The 24,209-nt window shown below is 45.1% G+C and overlaps 1 protein-coding gene across 2 annotated transcripts in view; it reads right to left on the bottom strand.

Moving 5' to 3' along the window:
* LOC138296716 (cytochrome P450 2K1-like) overlaps positions 1-24,209 on the bottom strand; it is a 412,132-nt gene that overhangs the window by 147,925 nt on the left and 239,998 nt on the right. The window contains exon 5 of one of the 2 annotated variants that reach the window (XM_069236116.1): positions 5,810-5,983. The exons of the other annotated variant lie outside the window; for it this stretch is intronic. Within the exon in view, the coding sequence (XP_069092217.1) occupies positions 5,810-5,983 (174 nt within the window). The remainder of the gene's footprint in view (positions 1-5,809; positions 5,984-24,209) is intronic. 2 annotated transcript variants of the gene reach the window in all.

Here is a 24,209-nt window from a genome sequence, read left to right as displayed (position 1 = left end):
CGCCACGAAAATGTTGGCGGTCTGCTGAGTCGCAATGCCAATGGTGGCGTTGCGGCTACCGCCGGACTGGAGGTGCACACCTCTGGCCCGGCAGTCCCACTTCCCTGGTAGTATGGGCGGTATTTGACTGTGGCCAAACTGCCATAGTCGGAATATGGGGGTCTTTACCACCAGCCCAGCAGCAGTAAGACCGCCACTGTGAGTCTGGCGGTCCCAGGACCGCCAGACTCCACATGAGGGCCTGAATGTATTTATGTATTTTCTATACTGAACTCCACATCTACTTACCGTGATGATATATAGGTTTTATAGGGACATAGATGTGGGCTTAAGAATAGTAAATATGTGCTTACACATATATACTCATCTTCACAATATTTTAGTCTTTGCTGTGTAGTCTACATTATATTGGTCGCATGATATATCTCTGTCAATAATCTGACATAAAACCCTGCCTTGACGTTCTAGCCATGCAAAAGGATTGAGGATTGTCTATTTGAGAACAAGGCAGAAAACTGTACTCACACTTGAAGCAAGAGAATTAACTTCATACAAAGGATAAAGTTGATTTTCAAGTTAAAAGACTAAGGGCCAGATGTATCAAAAAAGGCATTTGCGATTTGGAAATAGCGATTTTTAAGAAATCGCTATTTCTGAATCGCAAAATGTAATGTATCATATTTGCGATTCGGTAATAGCGATTTCTTAAAAATCGCAAATGCTATTACCGAATCGCAAATTGCAATACCGGCAATACCTCCGCACCTATGGGCCTGTAGGCCCATATTTGCGATTTTTTTGCATTTCCCAAATTGCGAATTTCTAACTGGAATTCGCAAATTTGGGAAATGCAAACCCCAGGGTGCTGGGGGCCTAAGGCCCCCTCTGCTGCACCCCAAGTAGTTTTTTAAGGACATGTAAGGCGCACACACGCCAAAGGGGCATGTGTGCATTACATGTCAATTTAAAAATGCATTTTTTATGTATTTTTTAAATTTGCCCATGGTTACCACCAAGTTCAACTTGGTGGTAATAGCGATTCCTTAATGCCCAATTCGCATTAAGGAATTGCTTGTTACATGTGGTTTAGAAATCGCAAATAAGGATTCCTTATATGCGATTTCTTATTTAAAGAATCGCAATTGGCGATTCTCTAAACAGGCTCGCAAATTTAAGGAATCGCTAAAATTTGCTTTGCCTGCATTTGCGAGACTTAAAGCTATTGGCATGGTGAATGAAAATGTTTTCTACTTAGTACTTAGGAGTGGAGTGGATGTATGTGGTGCGTGGTGGAATTATGTGATATGGTGTGCAGTTGAACTATGTGGATAGTGTATTTGAATTATGTGGAGTGATGTGAATGACAATAACAGACCAATTGAAGAAGAGGGCTGCTGAATTCCTCTATATTTAAGTACGTTCACACAAGTTTAGCAAAATCAAATAGCTGGATCTAAAAAGCGTGTCTCTATCAAGTACAGACATTTGTAGGGGAACAGGAAAAAACGGTGGGCGTAAGTATTTAAAAATGATATTAGTTAGCTGTACAGAGCAAATGAGACACAGGATCAAACTCTCCCTTAGAATGATTTCTAGGTCAAATAGTTTTTTAGAAGAAAAATGGAACAAAATGTGAATCTTTTGTAGTTTCTAAAATAAGGGTTGCTTGAGTTTATGGGCACATGTACAGTATTCAAGCGTATTGGAAGTATGCTAGTCGGATTCTTTGTTATGGAGTGTAATTATGTAGAATGGTATTTTGTGCTGTGGAGTATTATGTAGTGGAGTTTAGTTATGTGGTGTCCTGTAGAATTTCCTGGTATGATGTGTGATTATGTGGTGTGTATTGAATTTATGTGGTGTTATGTAATTTTGTTGTTGATTTGAAGTACTTGGTTTGTTGTCGAATTATGAGGTGTGTAATGGAAATGTTTTGAGTTGAATTGTGTGGCGTGAAACTGTGGTGTAGAGTAAAATTATGCTGATGTGGCATAGTGCGGATTGTTTTTATGTGGATTGTTGCTATGTGACAGTTTGTTTTTCTGTGTTGAGTAATTATGTGGTAGCGAGTAGAGTGTTATTATTTGTTGTGCTCTGTGGTATTATGTGAAATGTAAATATACTGGGTGGTGCTGATTTGTATGTTGGAGAATTGTGTGATTTTAAATTGTGTGGTATTGTGTGTTAAACTAAACATCTATGTATGCCATATGGTATCCAGGACAATGGAGTAAAAAATAAATCAAGATAGCTCCCCTGTGAAGTGCCATGACTGTGTCAAGACCCTTGATCGCTTGAGTGCCTTCCAGGGAAAACTGTGCCCGACACACTCAAATCAAAATTTCAATTCAGGGAGCACAGACGAGAAACTGCTTCACAAGCGAGTGTCATTAAAGAAAGATATACACAAATCAAACCAGACCAATGACATTGATTGCAACAGTACAGACCTGAGAATAAACGTTGCAACCATGATCGAATGCAGAAATTCAAGTAACATTTATAATTTGCTTTCATACTGCATCCACTGCCAACGGTCTTGCAACTTTACAGTGTACACAAATTAGCTAACGTCCGCAACACAGGGCTAGCTTAAGAATGTGTGGGGGCCTGAGAAAGACATAATATGGAGGGCCCCTTTTCTGAAGGTCTTTAAAAGTATTACCCTTTGTCAACTGGCGCAAACACCTCATGATGCCAAACAATGAATTACATGAAAAACCTTCCGAAGCAGTTGCACACAAAAATAGAAAGCTGAAGTTGGCTAGAGGCATTGTTTTTAGCACCAGAAGCTTTATTTTTGGACAATATTTTACATGGAATTCAATGTATAATTAATGTGTTCTCCTGTGCGTAGGGAAGAAATAAGAAGGGGGCCTGCTTTATGTTTAGACCCAAAGTTAAAAAATAAAATTAAAAAAACTATTCACATAGGAACTGAAACTGTAGCTTTTTTTGCCAGCTAATGACAAATACAGTCCCTTTCTCTACTGGCATTCTTGCTGCAGTATCGAAGCACACCTTCCCGGGTTTCCTGCATTGCGCTGGGTGAAAGCTCATAATGTTTCCTTAATGCTCTTCCGCTGTCTTACCCCTCCATTACACCGTGTGTACCATTGTCTGGCAAGTAAGTGACCCTCCCTACCTAAGTGAAACGGTGGGGATCTGGGAACAGAAATGCGGGGAAGAGTGAGTTGAAAAATTGTTGAGGAAATGAGATATAATGAGAAATAGACGAGGTTGAGATAGATCGAGGACGGAAACGGGAAGGTGAGAAAAGAAATGGAAAGAGCTGTGAGGGACGGTCGGCAGAGGTACAGAACAGGTACTGAGAAGGGGTAAAGGTGACGACATGAGAGATGGGTTAGAGCAGAGGTCTTTAAACTAGGGTTCGGGACCCCCTTGGGGGGCCTCAAGTGATCCAAAGGGGGGTGCCGGACTCTGGCCAAAGGGAGCATTATACAGATAACAGGCCTTTGTTTTAAGCAGAAGCATGTTATTGTATTTAAAAAAAGGTAACAGTACTTAACAGCAATGTTTAAATAGGTGTATACATATTTAAACATTGCCATCTTCATAAAATAATTGTGAAGAAAGTGAGGGGCCCAATGATTTTAATTTTTCAACTGGGGGACGGCATTAAAACGTTTAAAGACCACTGGGTAAGAATGAAAGAGGTGAACTAGACAGATGAGAGAACAGAGACAGAGATGGGAATAGGTGCGTGAAAATGTATAGCTGGAAGCGGGATAAAGCTTGGGGTAATTTATAAGAGGCAGTAATGTAAAGTTTGATGACAGAAGGATATCCAAGGCAGAGGAGAGGTAATTGATTGTAGAGATAACAGGTAGACAGAGAATGGGGAAACAGAAGTGAGGTAGACGAGCAGGAATTTAGTGATGGTGAGATGAGATACAAGGATAGGAATAATAGCAATTAGTAACAATAGGTTCATATCGGGACATAAAAGGAGCAACAAGTCACAAGAGGGGAACAAGGGATAGGGTTGAATGAGACATGCAGAGTATGGGATTAGTGAACAGTGGCCACATAACATCACTTTTTCTCAGGAAGCCCCTGCATATCCATACGCATTGCAAATTGTAAGGCGTTATTTTCTTCCGTCCCATTGTCCTTCACAGCACTAAATAGAGAGGATGAAGCACCAAACCACTGATATCTCTCATAGATATAGATGTGCTTTAAAAACGTATTTTAAATACTTTATCAAGAGAAAAAAATGTTTTTTTAATTCCTGCCCGCATCTTTCCGATCTTTCTGCTCTGTGCGCCCATACTTCAATAGATGTCCGCAGGCCTAAAGAAAAACAATGCCTGTGCATCAACCTTGATATTTCATCAATAGTCCAAAACCCCCCCTCTTCTCCCCTAAAGCTACTCAGTCTTTCAGCGGAACAACCACCCGCGTTCTAACGTGATGACCTACCAGCTCCTCCCCTGGACAGCTTGGTAGTGCCAGGTGGGAGGGGCATGTGTGGTCCAATGGGCAGTAACGTCAGGCGCGGCTGAGCTGTGTCTGCGGATGGAGGGCCTGCTGTGCCTCCTGCCTGTGGTTCTGGGCATCAGTCAATGGAGTGGAATGTTATTCAGCAGTGAAGCATGTGTTGGATGTTAACGATAACAGCGGTTGAGATAGGACGTGAGGGAGAAGCAAACAAGCAGCAAACAAGCAGCCTTAGAAGATTTATGGCCATGATGAGGGAGATAAACTATGCGCAGCATGTGGATGTTATGAGTGTTGTCAGGGAGGGGACCGGGAAGAGAGATTCCGGATGTGAGGCTCTGCAAGTTTTAAGCTAATGCGCTTGTCCTGTGCTGGTGCCCGTTTTGTGAAAAATTGTACACTCTGTATTGAGGTTATGAGGGAAGGGAGACAAGAGTAATATGCTGGCTGGAAAAAAGTAACAATGTCCTGGAAAAATCTAACACTTATAGAGAACATTAGCTGAGAGAAAAGAAGCTCTTCAGATGAAAAGGGAAGCTTTGCCGATCACATGCAGTAAACCAAGAAAAAAAAAGTCCTTCAAAGAGCAGATAAGCATGACAAAACATAATTATACAGTAGTTAGTCCCTGCTCCCAAAGAGTAAAAGGAGGGACAAAGAGGCATGACTGAACACTAGCAAGCAAGGATTTTTAAATGACACTGAAATGAACAAATTAAATGGTTTTAAGCCCAGAGAAGTATACTAAACCTATGCAAGAAGCTGTACACTTAAGCTCGACCTAAAAAAAAGTGTATAGCACCCAGTTCATGGTTCTGACTTTTTTTCACCCAATCCTAGTAAGCAAAGTAATATTTCAAGCCTGTTTTACACATGCTGTTGTAGTTGTAACAATAATAATAATATGCTTCTGAATATGTTTCTGCTTTCAAAGGGAGCAAAAACCTGAGGGAGGGAGTTAGGATAATATTCTGCACTGTACATGGCCGACAACCATGTAACCATTTGGTATCCTGTGCATAGTTTCCGGTTGAGCAGGTAAATGTGACTGCAGTATGGAAAATGCATGCCATACTAAGGCACATTTATATAGCCAAGGTTGAGACACTCAGGGATTTCCTGTGAGATCAACTTTTTCATACTGTCTGCCTCTTGCAGAACGTAATCTGCTTTATTGATGTGTCCCAAAGAGACATCCTATTTTTTACTACCATCATCCTGCAAACATTCTGCTTATCATCCTCATTCTCTATATATAGTTCATCACTTAAAACAATAATTTGGGCAGGTTAAAAAAAACCTTGGGCAGGTTAAAAATAATCTCTACTGTACATCTGTGCTTTACCTCTTTCTGCCTGACTAAAAATGTATCAATCAAACTTCGCTGGTCATTTGCATTTAATTTTTCGAGGTGTTCGACAAAGGACTCAGTTATAAATGCATCCATTTCCTTCACGTTCTCCATGACCCTCCTGTGTGCTCCCGGTAGGAATCCGATGAAAGGGAACGCATTGTAAAGCTGTGGAAAACAATAAAATGAGACATACTGAGCTAATTTGACGATCATGGTCAAAACAATCAGGCTCTGGTAAAGCCAGTAGGCCTTTCTTTGTTATTGGGCAGTCAAAGACAGGCAACACTCTGGGCACATGTACAGAACAAACCCTGAACCTTCCTTACAGGTACAAATGCACAGACAGGAGACATTCAAACAGGCACACCTGCTGAGACAAACAACTGCACAGGAGCAGACAGTCAACAGTACCAAATTATCATCTATTTTGTGGTTAAAGGAAGCAAAGTAAAGAACATTTTATACAATAGTTTTTCCCTCACATCTGCACCAATAGACAGCTGAATGGAAAACAGGAAGAAAAGGGTGAATCTACATGCACACCGCTTAATCTGACGTCTTTGAAACTTTGAAAAGGATTCATGTTGGTTCAGAATGTTTCCTTTTATTTTCCAGAACTGCAATGTTATGCAATTGCTCGCCTAATCTCGGTTGCTATGGAATTTTCAATTCCTAAGGTGCTATCATGGTTTAATCCACTTGCTAATAAAATATATTTGTGTCTTGCACATCACAGGTTTGAACCCCATCAATGATTCCCCTTAAGTTGTCCACAGTGCACTGAAGCCACATTACTTTGCAATGAGCTAGTTGTTGCAAGAGGGATATTTGGCGAGAGGTTTTATTCTGCATGGTACAGCAGTTGTGGAAGAAGCAGATGGTTCTAAACTCACATAAGTTTGCAAGGCCCACAAATCCTAGTCTGGCCATCATTGGGTGAATCTCTTGGGTATGAGTGAATTAAAGTTGAATTCTGACAGAGCCAGCAGCCAAGGATGAAAGGCATAACAAAGAGCATAATTTAAGATCCATTTTTAAAACCAAGAACTAAACCTTACTTTTCCTTCTTCTGCTCTATTTTTTTCTAGATGCAAAGTGATAAGCAGAAAGGAGATACTTAGGCCAACTTGTTTATTTTTCCATGTTCCAGGTAGTTATAGACAACGTAGAATCTTGCAGGATGTTTCTGAGGTATAGAGTTCTTTAAAGTCTGACGTGCGTTAAACTGATTTCAAAAAATATCTAACGGCTTTTTGATGTGTTTAATGTTGAACTAGAGATTCTAAATGTATTCTTCATTTTTACAAACATCCTACCTCTTACACACGAAAGAGCACCACACCAAGAATATAAGCTTTTTATGCAAAGTGTGATGGTGTGGCCATGTATTATAAGGAAGAATGCCCCCCCCCAACTGTACACAATCTATGTGGAAGCTCTGCCAGTGCACACATTATTAGACAAATGTAAAAAAATATATGAATATCTATATTTCATCATTATGAGTGTGAACTTAAAAATTGTTGTTCTATTGCTCTCTGTTCCTTCATTGTGCTGTTCTATCAAACCTTTTCATTAGTTTGTGTGTGTATACCTTAACAGCAGACAATGGGAGTTAAGCAATATGTCTTAGACTCTGGATGTGAGGCATGAAATGATACCCAGACTGGAAACCAAAAGCAGCCCTGGCAAAAATGTTCAATATAGTCCCACACAGAGCAATGACTAAAATGATCCAGTTAGGGCATAGTTTGGTCACCGGTGTTCCTCCTGCTCTGAAAGCAGACCCATAGCCTGCAGCCTAATAAGAAAATACAATTCTATAGTATCCGTTCTCTCCGTCCAATACTGCACATTTTTAAACATCACAAAAATATTGCAAGGCCAAAATGGTAAAACGTAAGGCCAGTAATAAAATTACTGACCTAGGATAAGCCTCAACCAATGTTTAAGAGAGGGCTGTAATCCAGTAACATTGACTACATCTTCTTGGACAGCTCATTATTACCATAGATGTTCGACGTGAAAGCAGTCCCAAGGCCAGATATTGACAGTGATGCACTGAGTGCCCTCTTACGTAGAGAACCATTTGTGAAAATGAATCTCTCAGTTAATAAATGTATAAGTCTAATGGAGTTCAGCAAAAACAGAAGGTGCATAAAATGGCAAAGGCCCGCAACCTATGCCAACATCCAACTCCAAATGTACAACCTATTTGTGGATAAATTAGCCCAACAGGTTGGTCAGGATAAGGCTAATATAGCCAAACCTAAACTCCTAGAAGTTATTAAAAGGGAAGAAACAGGGGCCATCCATGCAGCCAGGAAAGAACACAGAACCATCCTGACACAAGCCAAAAAACACTGGAAGAAGGCAAAATGGGAAGGACTGGCAGATGCCCTGCAGAATCAGAACCTCAAGGGCCTTTGGAAGCTTCTAACAGAGGGGTTCTGTACCATAGATAACCACCTGGAAACAGTGGTATGAGGCATAAGGACGTACACAAGGCCGACACAGTTCCTTGCACAGTCCTTCTAATAAATAAGGGCCCGGCAATTAAGGGAGATCGGAAACACAGAGAACAGTTTGAAAATGACTGTTCCTAAGCTCATTTATCACACACAATAGGATCTAATACAGTCAAATCTCTAGTCTTCAGTAAAGAGGAAACAACTCAGGCTTAAAAACAAATGAAAGCAGAGAAAGCATGAGGACCGGATGGCATTCCCGATGACTCTTTTTCCAACCTGAGATCTGGACTCCCTACCTGAGTGCCTTGGGAAACACTATTGCACACAGAAAGGAGAGTCACCTCTCATGGAAGGGAGCTGTCATAGTCCATATATACAAAAAGGGTAGGAGTGATAAACCATCTAACTATTGGCTGATTAGCCTGATCGACAAAAGCTAAAATATCATCTGTAGGCAGGTGATGATCAGATTAGAAATCTTGGATGTCAGATAGTAAAATACTTTCAGACTGCCAAGCAGCTTTAAGATTAGTACTGTGGACCAAGTTGTTTGCTTCGTACTGACATGTGGGAAATACATGACCATCAGCAGGGACCCTCCTTATGTCACCTTTATTGATTTGAAGGCGGCCCTTGACTAGGTACATAGGGAAAGCCTTTGGAAATTTTGGGATTCCTATGGCATCCCTCAATCAATCAATCACTTGTTAAGTGCGCTACTCACCCGATAGGGTCTCAAGGCACTAGAGGGAGAGGGTGGGAGGGGATTGCTACTGCTCGAATAGCCAGGTCTTGAGACGTTTCCTGAAGGTCAGGAGGTCCTGTGTCAGAAGTAGGTTGACGGGGAGGGAGCTCCATGTTTTGGCGGTGAGGTGGGAGAAAGATCTCCCGCCGGTTGTGGTACGGTGGATGCGGGGGACGGTGGTGAGGGCGAGGTTGGCGGAGCGTAGCTGGCGGGTGGGAACGTGGAAGCTGAGATGCTTGTTGAGGTAGGCAGGGCCTGCGTCGTGGAGAGCCTTGTGAGCGTGGATCACGAGTTTGAAGATGATCCTCTTGCTGACGGGTAGCCAGTGAAGGGCTCTGAGGTGGGCTGAAATGTGTTTGTGGTGGGGGAGGTTAAGGATGAGGTATGCAGAGGCGTTCTGAATGTGCTGAAATTTCCTCTGGAGCTTGGCCGTTGTTCCCACGTAGAGTGCGTTGACGTAGTCCAGTCTGCTGCTGACGAGGGCGTGGGTGACCGTTCCCTGCAGACCTTCTGAGAATCTTGTGGCTTCTGCACATTGATATATATGCTCAGGTTAGGCGGAACAACGGGGGACCTTACCCCCAGGCCTTTTTCAGTGATCGAAAAAGAGCTGTTGACTTGCGTATGTGCAGTCCAGAAATTCCAGTTATGTCTAGTTATTAATTTAGACAGACCACAAGCCTTTGGTATTCATCTAGAAGTGTGACCGGCATAAGGATCAAACACCTAGAATCTATATTGTCTAATCTCTTCAATTTCACCTTTTCAGCAATTTCATGATTTCTAGATTGTCAAACATTTTCAATTTCAATTTGAAATAATTCACATACCAGGGGATGTAACTTCTGGATGCTACAACTGGTACTACAGGAACTCCAGTGCCAATGTACGGTCGGAGGAGTGCAACAAGTACAACTGATCTCATTATGATGATGTCAACAAACTTTTTACAGAATTGTGTCCATCTTACTGTAAGGTCAAATATCGTAAGTGACCATAATCTTTTGCTGCTAAGTTTGTATTTATATAAACTGCAGCCTGAGTTTTTTAAAGTAGATAATGTTGAGGTGAGAAAAACAAATGACGTTAGATTTAACTGGACTGGAATCGATTCAAAAAGGTTTTTCTCACATTTAATTGCAGGAAATGGCCAGGATTTTAAGATCCATACAGATGATACTGCAGAACATGGGCAAATAAAACAAGCTTTTGGGAATATTACCAAGTTAATAAAATCTCAATTTATGAGGACAGTACAGTATAATAGGCAGAGAGAAAAAAAACTTGACATGACCATGCATGCACTGTAACCTGTAAAAGCTTGGAGAACCTTCATTATAAAACCTACGGTGAAAGACTCATTACATTATAAACAAGTCCTAGAAAATAGAAAACAAAAGTTTCAATAACAGGCCTGGACAAACCTGGTAAAAACATCTGAAACCCATGATATTTGTTTATTATGGGAGATTATAATTTGTCATTTTTAAAGGACACTTTAGCCCCTCAAATGCATCTATTGGTCTTTACTTGAGATTGGATTGATTATTTCTCTCATTTTAACTCTTGAAATTAGAGACACAATTCAGAAGATAGTGAGATACTATTGCATGTTACTATGAGGGCTACTATTACAGTTACCTCACATGAGATAACATCTACAATTGAGAAAAGTGTCAAAGATAAGACAACAGGCCCAGATGATGTGCAGGTAGATGTCCACACGAACTGAATCACTCTCTGGGCGCCAGTTTTAACTTTGGTTTTAAATGCAGCAGGAAATGGAAGTTTACCCTTAACTTGACCAGAGACAATAATTGTCCTGATAATTAAGCAAGGTAATAATAGTGACTAAGTGCTACAACCCTATATCTTTATTGGACTTGTCAGAAAAAATTATGGGTAGGGTAATTTTAGAAAGGCCGGTGAACTGGGAAGAATAAAAATTCATTCTGACAGAATCACTGTTTGGAATTAGAGGGGGGCATAGGACAGTGGCACAGTGTTTGAATTTTTAAACCTTTACAAATAGGAAAGTAAACTAGTACAAAGGATGGGGTTTACAAAAATCTGCATTATTGGAAAGTTTGACCTGGATCTCATTTCTGTGACAGATACATCTTCACTTGCCCTTAGACAAATGTTCCTAATATCACTGAATACTTTTTAAAAATATTTGAGGCATTATCCAAATCATATTTGTACAGGGAGAAAAATGGCTTTTGTATTGTTTGTATTTTAAAAGCTTGCACTATGAAAACAAATCATAAATCACATTGTATCATTCAATTGACTCACAGCGGTGGGAGAGGGAAGAAAAGATAAGAGGAGTAATACCATAGCCTGTCATATATTCCCTCTACAGGATGACAGGCGTACAAACTCAATGCAACTGCGCATTTTCCTTATTTGGTGATCTGTCCCTGCTCCTATCATGCCCTGTTATACATGTTTATGACCAGACATGTTCTAGTAAGTAGTTTGTCATAACTCTCTACAATGAAGCTACTTAATTTTTTAAAACTCTAAAACTATTTTATTACTGGGGTACATTATCACTGAAATTGTTGAGACAAACTTAAAGGAAATACTTGACCTGAATCAGTCAGGGTTCCATCAGCCAATCAGAGGTGGAAGGAACCCTAGGTCATTCAAAACACATCAAAATACATAAAGATTAAGCATGAACCTGGAGGAGGGCGGGGTACCTCCACCCTTTGCCCTTTTGTTTTTTCTTTAATCAATTCTAGGACACTGGGCTGAGTCCAAGAGTCCCAAGATGGTTGCTGCAACATTTTCCTTAAGCTGCTGTGAGCCAACAACATTGCCTATTTCAGCCTCACATATCTGCGGAGATCCTCTGTGGACATCTGAATTTCTATTGTTTTGTGTGTGTAAAATGTGAACCTAACAATAACGTCTTTGCAACCTTTGGTTTTTTAGTGAAACTATATGTAGAAATTTCATAGCAATATACATTAGACCATGTAGATGATTCTTTTTGCTACTGAAATGGTGGTTATGAAGTTAAAAGGGCAACAACCTAGTGATATCTTGTAGTGCAATACTATTGAAAGAAGCAACGAAGCCCAAAAATAATCTAGACTTCATATGTTAATTTTTAGATTTACTACATGAACAACTAAAAGACCATTTATGGTCACATGCTACTGTAAGCACAAAAACAAATACATAACAAATAGAATGCATCTTAATCTACCTATTTTTTCATTACATGCTACTTGGCTCACAAAATGAAACATGCCTAGCAAGCCAAGCAAAAACCATCCTTCTTATGCACCCCTGTGCAACAAAATGAAAAATTGCCGTAGCAGTAGGACACACAAACTGCTATCTGGAGGACATGATAATTGGCCAGTAGAAAAACAAATAATCTTATTGATTGGCTTTCATGCACTTGGGCTTCATATGTAGCACAATCTCACTAAAAATAGCAAGGAAGCCAAAAAAATATGCTATATATGTAACGTTTCAGAATTACTACATGAGCAACTAAAAGACACATTTATAAAAACATTTAAAAAGAAAGAAATCAGATTAAATTTGAATGACACTCTGTGCCAATAGTTAGTATTCCCAAAGATAGGAATTCCTCGAATATTAGCTCCCTAATAATTTTCCACGCATTTGATAAATCATCAACTTCCAGACCTAAAGCATTTCATTTCCTACATTTTGAGATTATGTAAATTCTTGCGGTGAATAATTAATGAGGTGCAAAGGTAAAATGAGATTCCAAAATGCATTTTTCCAACAACGCATTTTCGACAGACTATTATATTTGATGTAGCGAAAAAAACAACTGAATGGATTTACATGGAATTTGCAAGATTATACTTTATGGTGAACAAATTATGCTTTTTGGGTACTGCAGGTAAGTATTTTAGTTTTAAGGCATTTAAACTTAGTGATATCTGTCACCGCTGTACTTTCGCAGATTTTCACTAAAATTTGTGAAAGTACTGTGGTACATGGCCATAAATGTATTTGAAAATACGTTAAAAATATAAATACATTTGCCTACTAATGACCACTTTAATAAAGTGGTAAGAGGTAGGGACCTACTACTTACCTATACTTAAGGCCCTAACACTGAACACAGCAAAGTGTAGTAAAAAAAATATGACTGCCATTTCATTCTCTAAAAACAGACATTACGCAATTATATATTGGCTTGCCATTGCCATGTATCACAGAATACTGCAAAGTTATCACGGTATACCATGGCCCAAAATATAACTAAGGCCTAATTGTATTATTGGAATGAGGTACCCTTGCATCACGCATGGTGTCGCATGGGCAATTCAATAATTAAGTCAGATTTACAAGGGAATGCAAGGCCACCATACATGGCCTTGCATTGAGTGGTGAATCTGAAGAAACACAAGGCAGCGCAATTCGCTGTTTTGCATAACTCTGCATACCATATTCTATATTGTTGCTAAAGTTCACATACATCTGTATACAATGCCTTTGTAGCTACTCCACTATATGCGATTCCACTCTACGCGACTCCACTTTACACCTCTCCACTGTACAAGACTCCACTCTACACCACTCCACTCTATACAATAACACTGTATGCAACGTCACCTCCAATCTATGCCACTCCAATCTACGTCATTCCACTGTACACCGCTCCACTGGATGCTACTGCACTATATGCTATTCCACATTCTACTGAACGACACACCACTCTACTATTCCACTGTATGCCACTCTACTGTAGGCTATTGCACTCTACACTACTACAGTGTATGGCACTCCACTCTATGCCACTTCATTGTACGCTATTCTATTGGATGCCACTCCAATATGCTTAAATGGCTATAGGGGTGACTTGTCCCAGGAGATGTCTGTACTTGTTCAATGGGTATTGTCAGATTGGACCCAGATGTCCGGAATGGGAAACCCCTAACCCATTAAAGCAAATGTCATAAAATTGATAAAGGACAGAGCTGGGTAATTTAATGGTCTTTAAAATTCTCCTTTCAATATGAAGAGTAAATCCAGGATAAAGAAAAGATACATCTTTTTTCCAAAATTATTCTCAAATAAGAAAATATCCAAAGAGCAGCCACCACATGTTTCACCCCTAATGGTCTTTCTGAATGTGACAATATAGTACAGAGTGAATTTAGAATATTTTTAAAGTATATTAAAAAAATTAAATATATTATACAAATTGAGTATAGTTTTAATGCATGCATAGACACTGGGGCATTGGTGAATGTCAAGGATGCCAGTCAGTTCAAGGGGCTTGATCTGAAGCCTGACATACTCCCAATGAAAGCTAGGATATATACTTACGGGGGCGCAGACCCTATTCCGCATCAAAGAGTTTTTGAAGCAGAGGTGGGACATGGAGACATCAAAACATGAGCAAAGATGAAATGGGCACTTCCTTAGGTGTCCTACTGCTAAAGACCTTGGTTTGCTATTTGCTGCGAAGCAGATACACCAATATAATGCATACAACATGCTGCAGGAGTTCCCAGGACAATTCAAGGGCCTTGGGTATTTGAAAGATATACACTTCAAACTCCACATCTACAAAACAGTTCACCCAAGAGCCTTGAATCATCGAAGAGTGCCTTTTCCATCTCAGACTATTGATAGAGAAGGAGCTGGTACAAACAGAGCAAGCAGGAGTGATAGAGAAGGTAATGGGGCCGACCACGTGGGTGTCACCATTGGTCATTGCTCCAAAGCCCAAACAGCCATGGGTCATAAGATTGTGTGTGGATATGAGACTACCCAACTAAGCTATTAAGAGGGAGATCCATATCACTCCAACCACTGATGAGGTTTTAGCTGACCTTAACAGGGCCTGATGGTCTTCTAAGATTGACCTCAATTTAGGGTACCACCAACTAATGTTAGATGACTCTAGCCGGCATATAACAATATTTCCTACTCATGTAGGGCTAAAGAGGTTCAAGTGTCTCAGGTTTGGCATATCTTCTGCGACAAAAGTATTTTGAGATGCTATAAGCTAAGTGCTGTCAGGACTGGTGGGAGTCCTCAATATGAGTGACATCTTGATATTTTTTGATTCTCTCAAGGGACATTATTGGTGACTGAGTGCAACCCTAAAGAGGCTGGAGGAAAGAGGGTTGACATTGCATCAACAGAAGTGTGCTTTTTATACCAATGAGGTGGAGTGCTTCAGGTATTGGTTTACATAAGAGGGCCTCCAAGTGGATCACAAGAAGGCTGAAGCCATCAAAGCTGCGGCCATTCCCCGAAATCAGTTGGAGGTTCGCAGTTTTCTGGGAATGGTGAATTATTGTGGCCGTCTCATACCCCAACTGGCGACACTGTTGGAACTGCTCAGAGCACTGACCCACAAAATTGTGATGTGGGAGTGGAGCAGCCAAGCAGCTCATGCACATTGGTTCATCAAGAAGACTCTTATCCAGAGTGCCACCATGGTGTACTTTATCCCCAACAGGCCAACAGAACTAATTGTAGACACCAGCCCAGAGGGCTGGGGCTTATACTCCAAGGTCATCAAATAGTAATTCTTCGAAGTCTTTGGGGGCGGACAGTAGAACTGGCCCACCAACGGCATCAAGGAACTGCCAAGACGAAGGCCTGCATCAGGACCAAATTGTGGTTCCCGGTGAATTGGGGTTGAAAAAGGAGAGAATTTGGAAAGCTCTCTACAAAATATTATAAAGGCCTGTCACCAGACTCCACACAGCATGACAGGGTGTGCCCCAACCAACCTGTTGATGAAGAGACAAGCTTGAGACCTTCTACCAAGTGCACAGTGGAAGCCAGCAGTGATGGATGCATCTGTCTCTCAAGAAAAAGGCCAAGCCAATAATGAGAGAGGTAGTAGCTGAAGAAGGGCGGTGGAAGCCTTCATTCAAGTGGGAGACGAGTCATAATTCGAGATCGCCAACCTGAATGGAAGCATCGCACTCCTTTCGAGAGAGACGTTTGGGAAAGGACAAGAGTGAAAGGAACATTGATAACTGCTAAACGAGGAACAAGGCAGGTGATGAGGAATGTATTGTGGTTAAAAAGGTCAAAGAATTTGGAGATAGCTTTTCAGAGGATGGAGAGGAGGATGATGACTGGGATATGGAAGGGGTGCCATTGAGTGATGTGGAAGATGCCTAGAATGAACAGATAGGAGATGAGTCCCAGTCAATGCAACAACTGCCATTGTTGGGGAGTTAGCAGATGGCAGGAACCAGTGAAGCTAATCAGGGTCATCCACACCAACTGAGAGTGAATCCACGGCCACATCAGATGCTGAAAGACTTTGGCCCACATTTAAGAAGGTCTAGCGCCACATTAAAATCATTCTTTTGATGCTGATGTGGCGTTAAGATTCCAAAATGGCAGCACCATATTTACTAAGTGGCTCAGTGCATGCATTGCACTACTTTGTAATACCTTACACCACATTATTCCTGCACCAGGCATAATGTATGCAAGGGGGGGTGTTCACACTTTAGGGGGGCCAAAAACATACCACAAAGAAATAAAAAAAAAATATTTGCACCATTTTTAATGGCATTTTGAATGCCTGCATAGATCAGGCGTTAAATAGAGGCACACCATTAATTATAATGGGCCTCAATGTGCTTTGCAGGATTTGACGCTAATCCTGCAAATCGCCAAATTAGCATCAAAACCTTTGACACTAGTTCCCTAACTATTGCCACGGTGTGCTGTATCTTTAATACGGTGCACACATGGTGGCGTTAGGAGGGGTGTTAAAGGGCACAAGAAAAGTGGCACTGCATTGGATGCAGCACCCCTTTTCTGAAATCTGCCCCTTTGTTTGTTAGGCACTGAGTTATGTGCCACTGACTTTGAGCTCTTGATTTTCTTGTTTCAATTTTAATTTGTTTTTTTTAAATTAACGGTTGAGTGTCATGTAGTGAGCCACGGGGCCACTATGATACATTGGCCCTCATTGCAACCCTGGCGGTAAATGGCGCCTACCGCCATGCTGACGGGCGTCAACATACCGTGACCCCAGCGGAAATCCGCTACGGGTATAATGACCCACACAGAGAAATCCGCCGCTATACGGACACCCACCAAAGTCCGCCACACCAAAGGTCAGTGATAAACTGGCGGTACCAAAACCCACACTGTTACGCCAACAGGAACACGCCCACAGTATCACGACCCATGAATCACTGTGGTGGTCTTTCAACCACGGTAAATCGTTGGCGGTACACACCGCCTTGCTCAAAAAATACACACACATTTACAAAACATCACCACATTGGACTTTTCAAACTACACACACCTGACACATATACACACACCACACCCACACACTCACAACACTATAAAACACACACCCACACTACCCACAACCCTTTACGACCCCAAGGATTTGACAACTGAGAGAGAGGCAAGGCAGGAGCACCCACTCAATCAGAGGCACAGAACACCATCACCCATACACCATCCACGCACCTCACACCACACACAACACATCACCCCACACATCCTCACACCTACCACTCACACTACATCAATGGCACCTCAAAGACACCCCAGGTTTTCTGAGGAGGAGCAAAGGGTCATGGTGGAGGAAATCATCCAGGTAGAGCCACAGCTATTCGGATCACAGGTGCAGCAGACGTCCATTACAAGGAAGATGGAGCTATGGCGGAGAGTCGTGGACAGAGTCAACGCCCTGGGACAGCACCCCAGAACAAGTGATGACATCAGGAAGAGGTGGAACGACCTACGGGGGAAGGTGCGTTACGTGGTTGGAAGACATAAGGTAGCAGTACAGAGGACTGGCGGTGGACCCCCACTTCCTCCCCCACAACTAACAACATGGGAGGAGCAAGTCTTGGCAATCATGCATCCTGAGGGCCTGGCAGGAGTAGCAGGAGGACTGGGCTCTGGTAAGTCACATCTTTACTACTTCATCCCCCACCCTACCTGCATGCCATCACAAACTCCTACCCCTACCCTTACACCCATCACTCCAACACCTCACATATACCCAAACATCACAATTCACCCATCGCAATACCAAGCCCTGCATTTAACACCTATGCATGGACACCCATCACCACAGCATGCCCATCACAGAGATTCACCCAGCCCACAAAACCACCATGAACACAAGGCCAAGCTGACAGGGAAATCACAATCATACAGGGAAACACACCCATGCTCAAGATGGCACAGGCAGATACATTAACACTGCATTTGCATTACCACAGGACCCCTACTCAACATCACCGGAGAGGAGGTGCCAGCTACAACCAGTCCATCCCCTCAGGAGGCCCACAGTGATGACAGCAGCTCTGCACGCCTGGATCAGGATGACCAACCTGGCCCATCAGGGACCTCTGGACAGTTGGTTCCCCTGCCACAGTCCCAACCCACCACAGAGCCTCCCCCCTCAGGAAACACCAGCACAGCACCCAATAGCGGGCCCATCCCTCTATCCCCAGGACATGTCAGTCAGCAGTGTGTCCACCACTACAGGGACCCCAGGCAACCCCATATACACAGGACGATCAGGGACCTGGGGTCAGTGGCAGTGGGCACACAGTTCAGGGGACAGAGGCACAGGACAACAGGGAAGCTGGGAGGACTACTGTGTGACAGGGGGAGGACAGGCAGAGGGAACGCACTGTCTACGAGGCTCTCTCAAACATCCTGGGAGCATACCACCATTCCCAGGAGACTATGGGCCAGATACTGGCCAAGCTGCAGGAGACCCAGCGGCTGCAGGAGGGACAGTACCTATGGATCAGGGATGACCTAACAAACATCTACACCATCCTGGTCACCATTGCAGGGGTGCCTGGTGACATGGCCAAGACCATGAGGGAGGCGGTGGCACAACAACGGGCCCCTGACACTAGCCAAACAGATGAACAGCCCTCCACCTCCGCAGGCACTAGTGGACAGGAGGCACTGCCAAAGGCCAACAGGCCACCAGCACCCCACCCCCTGCAGAAGGGTAACCACCCCACAAACGGTCGTTGCGATCCAGGCAGAATCCAGAGAACATTGCCAAGACCCCCACCAGGAAATAAGACTCTCCTGATTGTCCCACTATGTCACCCTGTCCGCCTTGAACTGCCATTACTCCCCTTCCTATGCCCCCTTGGACAATGCACCTGTGATACCAAGAGACTGGACTCTAACTAGACCTTCCTCCACCATCACCCCCACCCACTGCACATCCCCCTCTACTTATGAGCACTGAAATAAACACCCTTGGATCAAATACAAGTAGGGAGTCTGTCAATTGATTGAAATATGTATAAGGTTAACAAGCTGTAAACATTTCAATCTGGCCTTCAGGAGGCTAATCCTCCTTGTACGCCCATGTGCCTCACTGTAACGTTCCTCCGCCCTTATCCTGGCATTCCGCACATTTGGTCAGTAGCCATGAGAGGTTGGGGTAATCAGTCACCTGCAAATATCGAGGGATGCCTGTTAGACACACACTAACCCTTAGGGACAACCCCATACCCAGACACCAACTCATACTATGTGGGGACCTTGGGCTCACCTATTAGCCACACTCTGTGCCTCTGGAGTTGGCCCATCACATATGGGATGCTGCTATTCCTCAAGATAAAGGCGTCATGGACAGAGCCAGGGTATTTGGCATTCACATGATGTTGGGGATATGTCCCAGGGCATAAAAGTCAGCTTTCACTGTGGCCAAATCCTCCACCTGGGGGATCACGATGTAGCTGCGCATGTGTTTCAGCAGGGCTGACAACACTCTGGTCAACACGTTAGAGAACATTGGCTGAGACATCCTTGATGCCATGGCCACTGTTGTTTGGAAGGAACCACTTGCCAGGAAATGGAGCACTGACAGGACCTGAACTAGAGGGGGATACCAGTGGGCTTCCGGATAGCTGACATCAGGTCTGGCTCTAATTGGACACACAGTTCCTGGATTGTGGCACAATCAAGTCTGTAGGTAATGATAATGTGTCTGTCCTCCATTGTTGCAAGGTCCACCAGGGGTCTGTACACCGGAGGATGCCGCCATCTCATATGCAGCCTCAGTGGTTGAAGCCTATGGAAGAGAACGGTGAGCAGAGGGTCACATTCCAACATCTATTACACTAATGCTTTTTTTTTTACTTTACAGAAACAAAATGTGAATCCTAGAATCAGTTGCAGTGCCAATGTCTGCTGTGACGCAGTTAGGTGCCATGCCCTGTCGCCTCCTGAAATGGCGGATGCCTGACCTGTGAGGAGGGACAATTGGAAATGAGGTGACGTTGTGCGCCGTCGCGGTAGGCAGTCAATGACCGCCACGCAACTTTGCATTGGTTATCATTGGGCCCTATGTGTTCCAGGAGCCAATGGCGATGTACACCAGCGGTGACGGTATGCACTGCGGCCGACGTGACCGCCATTTTCTATCTCATCCCTCACTTGCTACCTGACCTTCAACAGGAGAGGACCTACACTGCAATTGCTGCTGTGACCTGTGTCTGGAAGTGACAATGGCTCATGTGTCTTGGGAAAGGGCCCCTGCCTTCACTGGGGAGGAGTTGGAGAAACTGGTGGATGGGGTCCTACCCCAGTACACATTACTCTATGGTCCTCCAGACAAACAGGTGAGTACACTGTGAGCATGATGCGTGGGCCATGAATGTATGGAGTGCTGTGGATGTAAGCCACATGTTGGCGGGTGCTGAGGCGTCCTGGCCAGAGTGCAGCATGTAAGGTGGTCATTGCCTTTGCATCAGGGGATGGGTAGGAACTGGTGGCCAACGAGTCTGACGGTCCAGACAGGTGAATAATTCCCTTTTCTGTTGTCTTTTCCATTCAGGTCAGCACCCACCAGAAAAAGGGTATTTGGCGTGCCATCTCCAAGGAGGGGCAAACCCTGGGGGTCTTTCACAGGCAGAGCACCCACTCCCGCAAAAGATGGGAGGACCTGCGCCGCTGGTCAAAGAAGACGGCGGAGGCCCAGCTGGGGCTGACCTCCCAATGAGGAAGGGGTGTCTGTCGCACCCTGACCCCCCTGATGTTCTGCATCCTGGCGGTGGCCTTTCCGGAGTAGGATGGGCACTTGAGGGCATCACAGCAGACACAAGGGGGTGACTACAGATTCTGAAAGCTGACCTTGCGCGCGTTAGGAGGTACCTGGGTGGGGGATGTGGGCTGTGGGTGCCCCTAGGCCAGGGCGATCATGGCAGGGTAGGTCCCTTGTTGGGCAGGCTCTGTCATACTCCTACCCCAATAGTTTAAGTGGCCATCTACTGCTGGGCAGGGTTGTGTGGATTTCTGGTGTGCAGATGCTGGCGTTAGGCATTGTACCCCATGGGCTGGTGACTGTCTTAGGAACTGGGTGGGCATGGCCTAGTGCATAGGGCTGCTCCCTTTGTGTTGTGTACGTCAACGGTAGCGGTGTTGCTGGCATTGAACAAGTGTATCCTCTGTTTCTCCCCCCCCTTTTTGTTTCGTTACCCTGTTCTTGTGTGCATTAGCATCATCTGGAGGAGGAGCATAGGCACCAGCGACGGATGGAGCTGCATCCCACATGGGCCTGGAGGCTGAATCCACCGAGGGTGAGGGCACCAGTGGGACGGAGGGCAAGGGGAGCACCACGACGGGGACAGGAGGGGAGATCACAGACAGTGACTCCTCCTCCGATGGAAGCTCCCTGGTGGTGGTGGACACCTCTGTATCCAGTACAGCTGCCACCCCCCCACCAGCACTGCCCTCCCAGCAGCCCCTCAGCGTGTTTCCCGTGCCCGTTTACCCAGGAGGGTGGGCCTCTCCTTCACCCCAGGCACCTGAGGCCCTGCCCCAGTCAGCCCTGCTGCCCTCAGTGAGGAGGCTATTGACCTCCTGAGATCCCTCTGTTGGGCAGTCAAACATACTGATTGCCATCCAGGGTGTAGCAGGGCATTTGCAACAAACAAATGCATAGCTGGAGGGCATTCACTCTGGCGTGGTGGCCCAACAGAGAACATTTCAGGCTCTGGACTCAGCACTGATGGCAGCCCTTGTCCCTGTGTCTAAACTCCCCCCTCCAACTTCCTCTACCCAGACCCAATCCCCTCAACCGTAGCCTATCCCAAGCACACCTTCAGACCAGCATTCACTCAAATCACCACACAAAAGTGGCTCAGGCAAACACAAGCACCACACTTCATCTCACAGGCACTCACACAAGCACCATGCCCATGCAAACACACCAACATCCACTGCCTCCACTGTGTCCCCCTCCTCCTCCTCGTCCACCTCCCTCCCTGTAGCGTCTACACTCAGACCTGCATGTAGTACATCTTCATCCACTACCTCCATCACCATCACGCCCATCACAACACACCCTTCATGCGCAGTCACCACCCCCACATCCATGCACACGTCCCCTCTGTCCTCTCCCAGTGTGTCTGTGACCCCTCCTCCCAAAGTACACAAATGCAAGTACCCACCCACCCAACAGCCATCCACCTCACAACAGCAGCCAGCCCATGCACCTTCACCCAAACTCAGCAGACAGACACCTCCTACAACCACTCCCTCTTCCTTCACTCCCAAACCCTCTTCATCTTCCCGTCCCAGTGTGTCTAAAAAACGTTTCCTGGCAAACATTGACCTGTTCCCTACCCACCCCCCAGATCCCAGGCCAGCACCTCGGCGTCCGCTGTGGTACCTGCAACTCCCAGAGGATCAAAGGGGGCACCCGTCAGGCCAGGAAGTGTGCTACCGACCCCTGTAAAGGACCAAACCATTCCGCCACCTGCCAAGGTAAAGAAGGGGCCAGCATGCAGCAAGGCCAAGGAGCACAACCCACCCAGCAAGGCCTCCTCCAAAATTTCAGCTGCCAGATCCAAGGTCCCAGCAGCATCTGCCAAGGTGAGGAAGGGGCAGAAAAGCCAAGGCAAGGGACTTCAGGCCTCGGAGGCTCCAGGTGGGTGCCCACCATCAGAACCGACAGCCCCGCCACCTGTACCACGGCCAGCACCGCCCAAGCATCGCCGCAAGCACCACCACCTGCACCACCACCTGTCCTGCCACCACCACTGTCAGCAGCAGCATCCCCAGTGGGCAGCCGTCCGAGGCTGCAGGAGATGGGCTGGTGACTCCCTCCACCACTGGCAGCACCTGCACCATGGACAGCACTGCCAGCATCCCCGCCGCAAGCACCACCACCTGCACCGCTGACAGTAGGACCACTACCAGCAGCACCAGCCCCAGTATGCGTCCGTCCGAGGCTGCATGAGATGGCCTGGAGCCTCCCACCACCACTGGAAACACCCCCACCGGCGCTACCACCAGTTTGCAGCCTTAGTCGCCGCAGGATGGAGTCTGGCCCTGCCTCCATGGAGTATCATGCTACCTCGTCCATGCAAATCTCGTGCCTTAGACACACAGGTGAGTGAATGTGAACTGCCACACCCCAAGTGCTGCATCACTGGGCAAAAAGCCCCCTCCAGAACCAGTGGAGAACTGCATCCACTTACCCTATCCTTGGCAGGATGTAGCACACTGGGCACAAAGACCCCTCCAGAACCAGTGGAGAACTGCATCCACTCACCCTATCCTTGGCAGGATGAAGCAACCTGGGCACAAGGCCCCCTCTAGAACCAGTGGAGAACTGCATCCACTCACCCTATCCTTGGCAGGATGAAGCACACTGGGCACAAGGCCCCCTCCAGAACCAGTGGAGAAGCCATCCACTTGAGAGACTTGAGAGACTGTGGCTTTGCACTCCCCAGGACCAAGCAGTGGGCAAACCACCCACTTGAGAGACTGTGGCTTTGCACTCCCCAGGACCAAGCAGTGGGCAAACCACCCACTAGAGAGACTGTGGCCTTGCACTCCCCAGGACCAAGGGGTGGGCAAACCACCCACTTGAGAGACTGTGGGCTTGCACTCCCCAGGACATTGCTGTGGGCATGTAGCCCCCTCCAGGAACAGTGGCGTAGTACCATCTTCCGGCCAAGGTGCCCCTCCCTCCCCATCCCCCTGAGGTGCCTGTGTGTTTTCGACCTGATGCCCCTGCAGTGTTCTCTCCGTATTGAGGCAGGAGTCAAGTGTGGGCTTGGCTCATGATTATTGGCCCAGTGGGCCACGGACATTTGCAAAGGACAGTGTACGGCCTTCTGTACATATTGTAAATATTTGTATATACTGTTTTTCTATTTGTTACGTATATCTT

The sequence above is a fragment of the Pleurodeles waltl genome, chromosome 5 (genome assembly GCF_031143425.1).
Source record: "Pleurodeles waltl isolate 20211129_DDA chromosome 5, aPleWal1.hap1.20221129, whole genome shotgun sequence".
NCBI classification, from domain to species: Eukaryota; Metazoa; Chordata; class Amphibia; order Caudata; family Salamandridae; genus Pleurodeles; species Pleurodeles waltl.
This window is presented reverse-complemented; position numbering and strand designations above follow the sequence as displayed.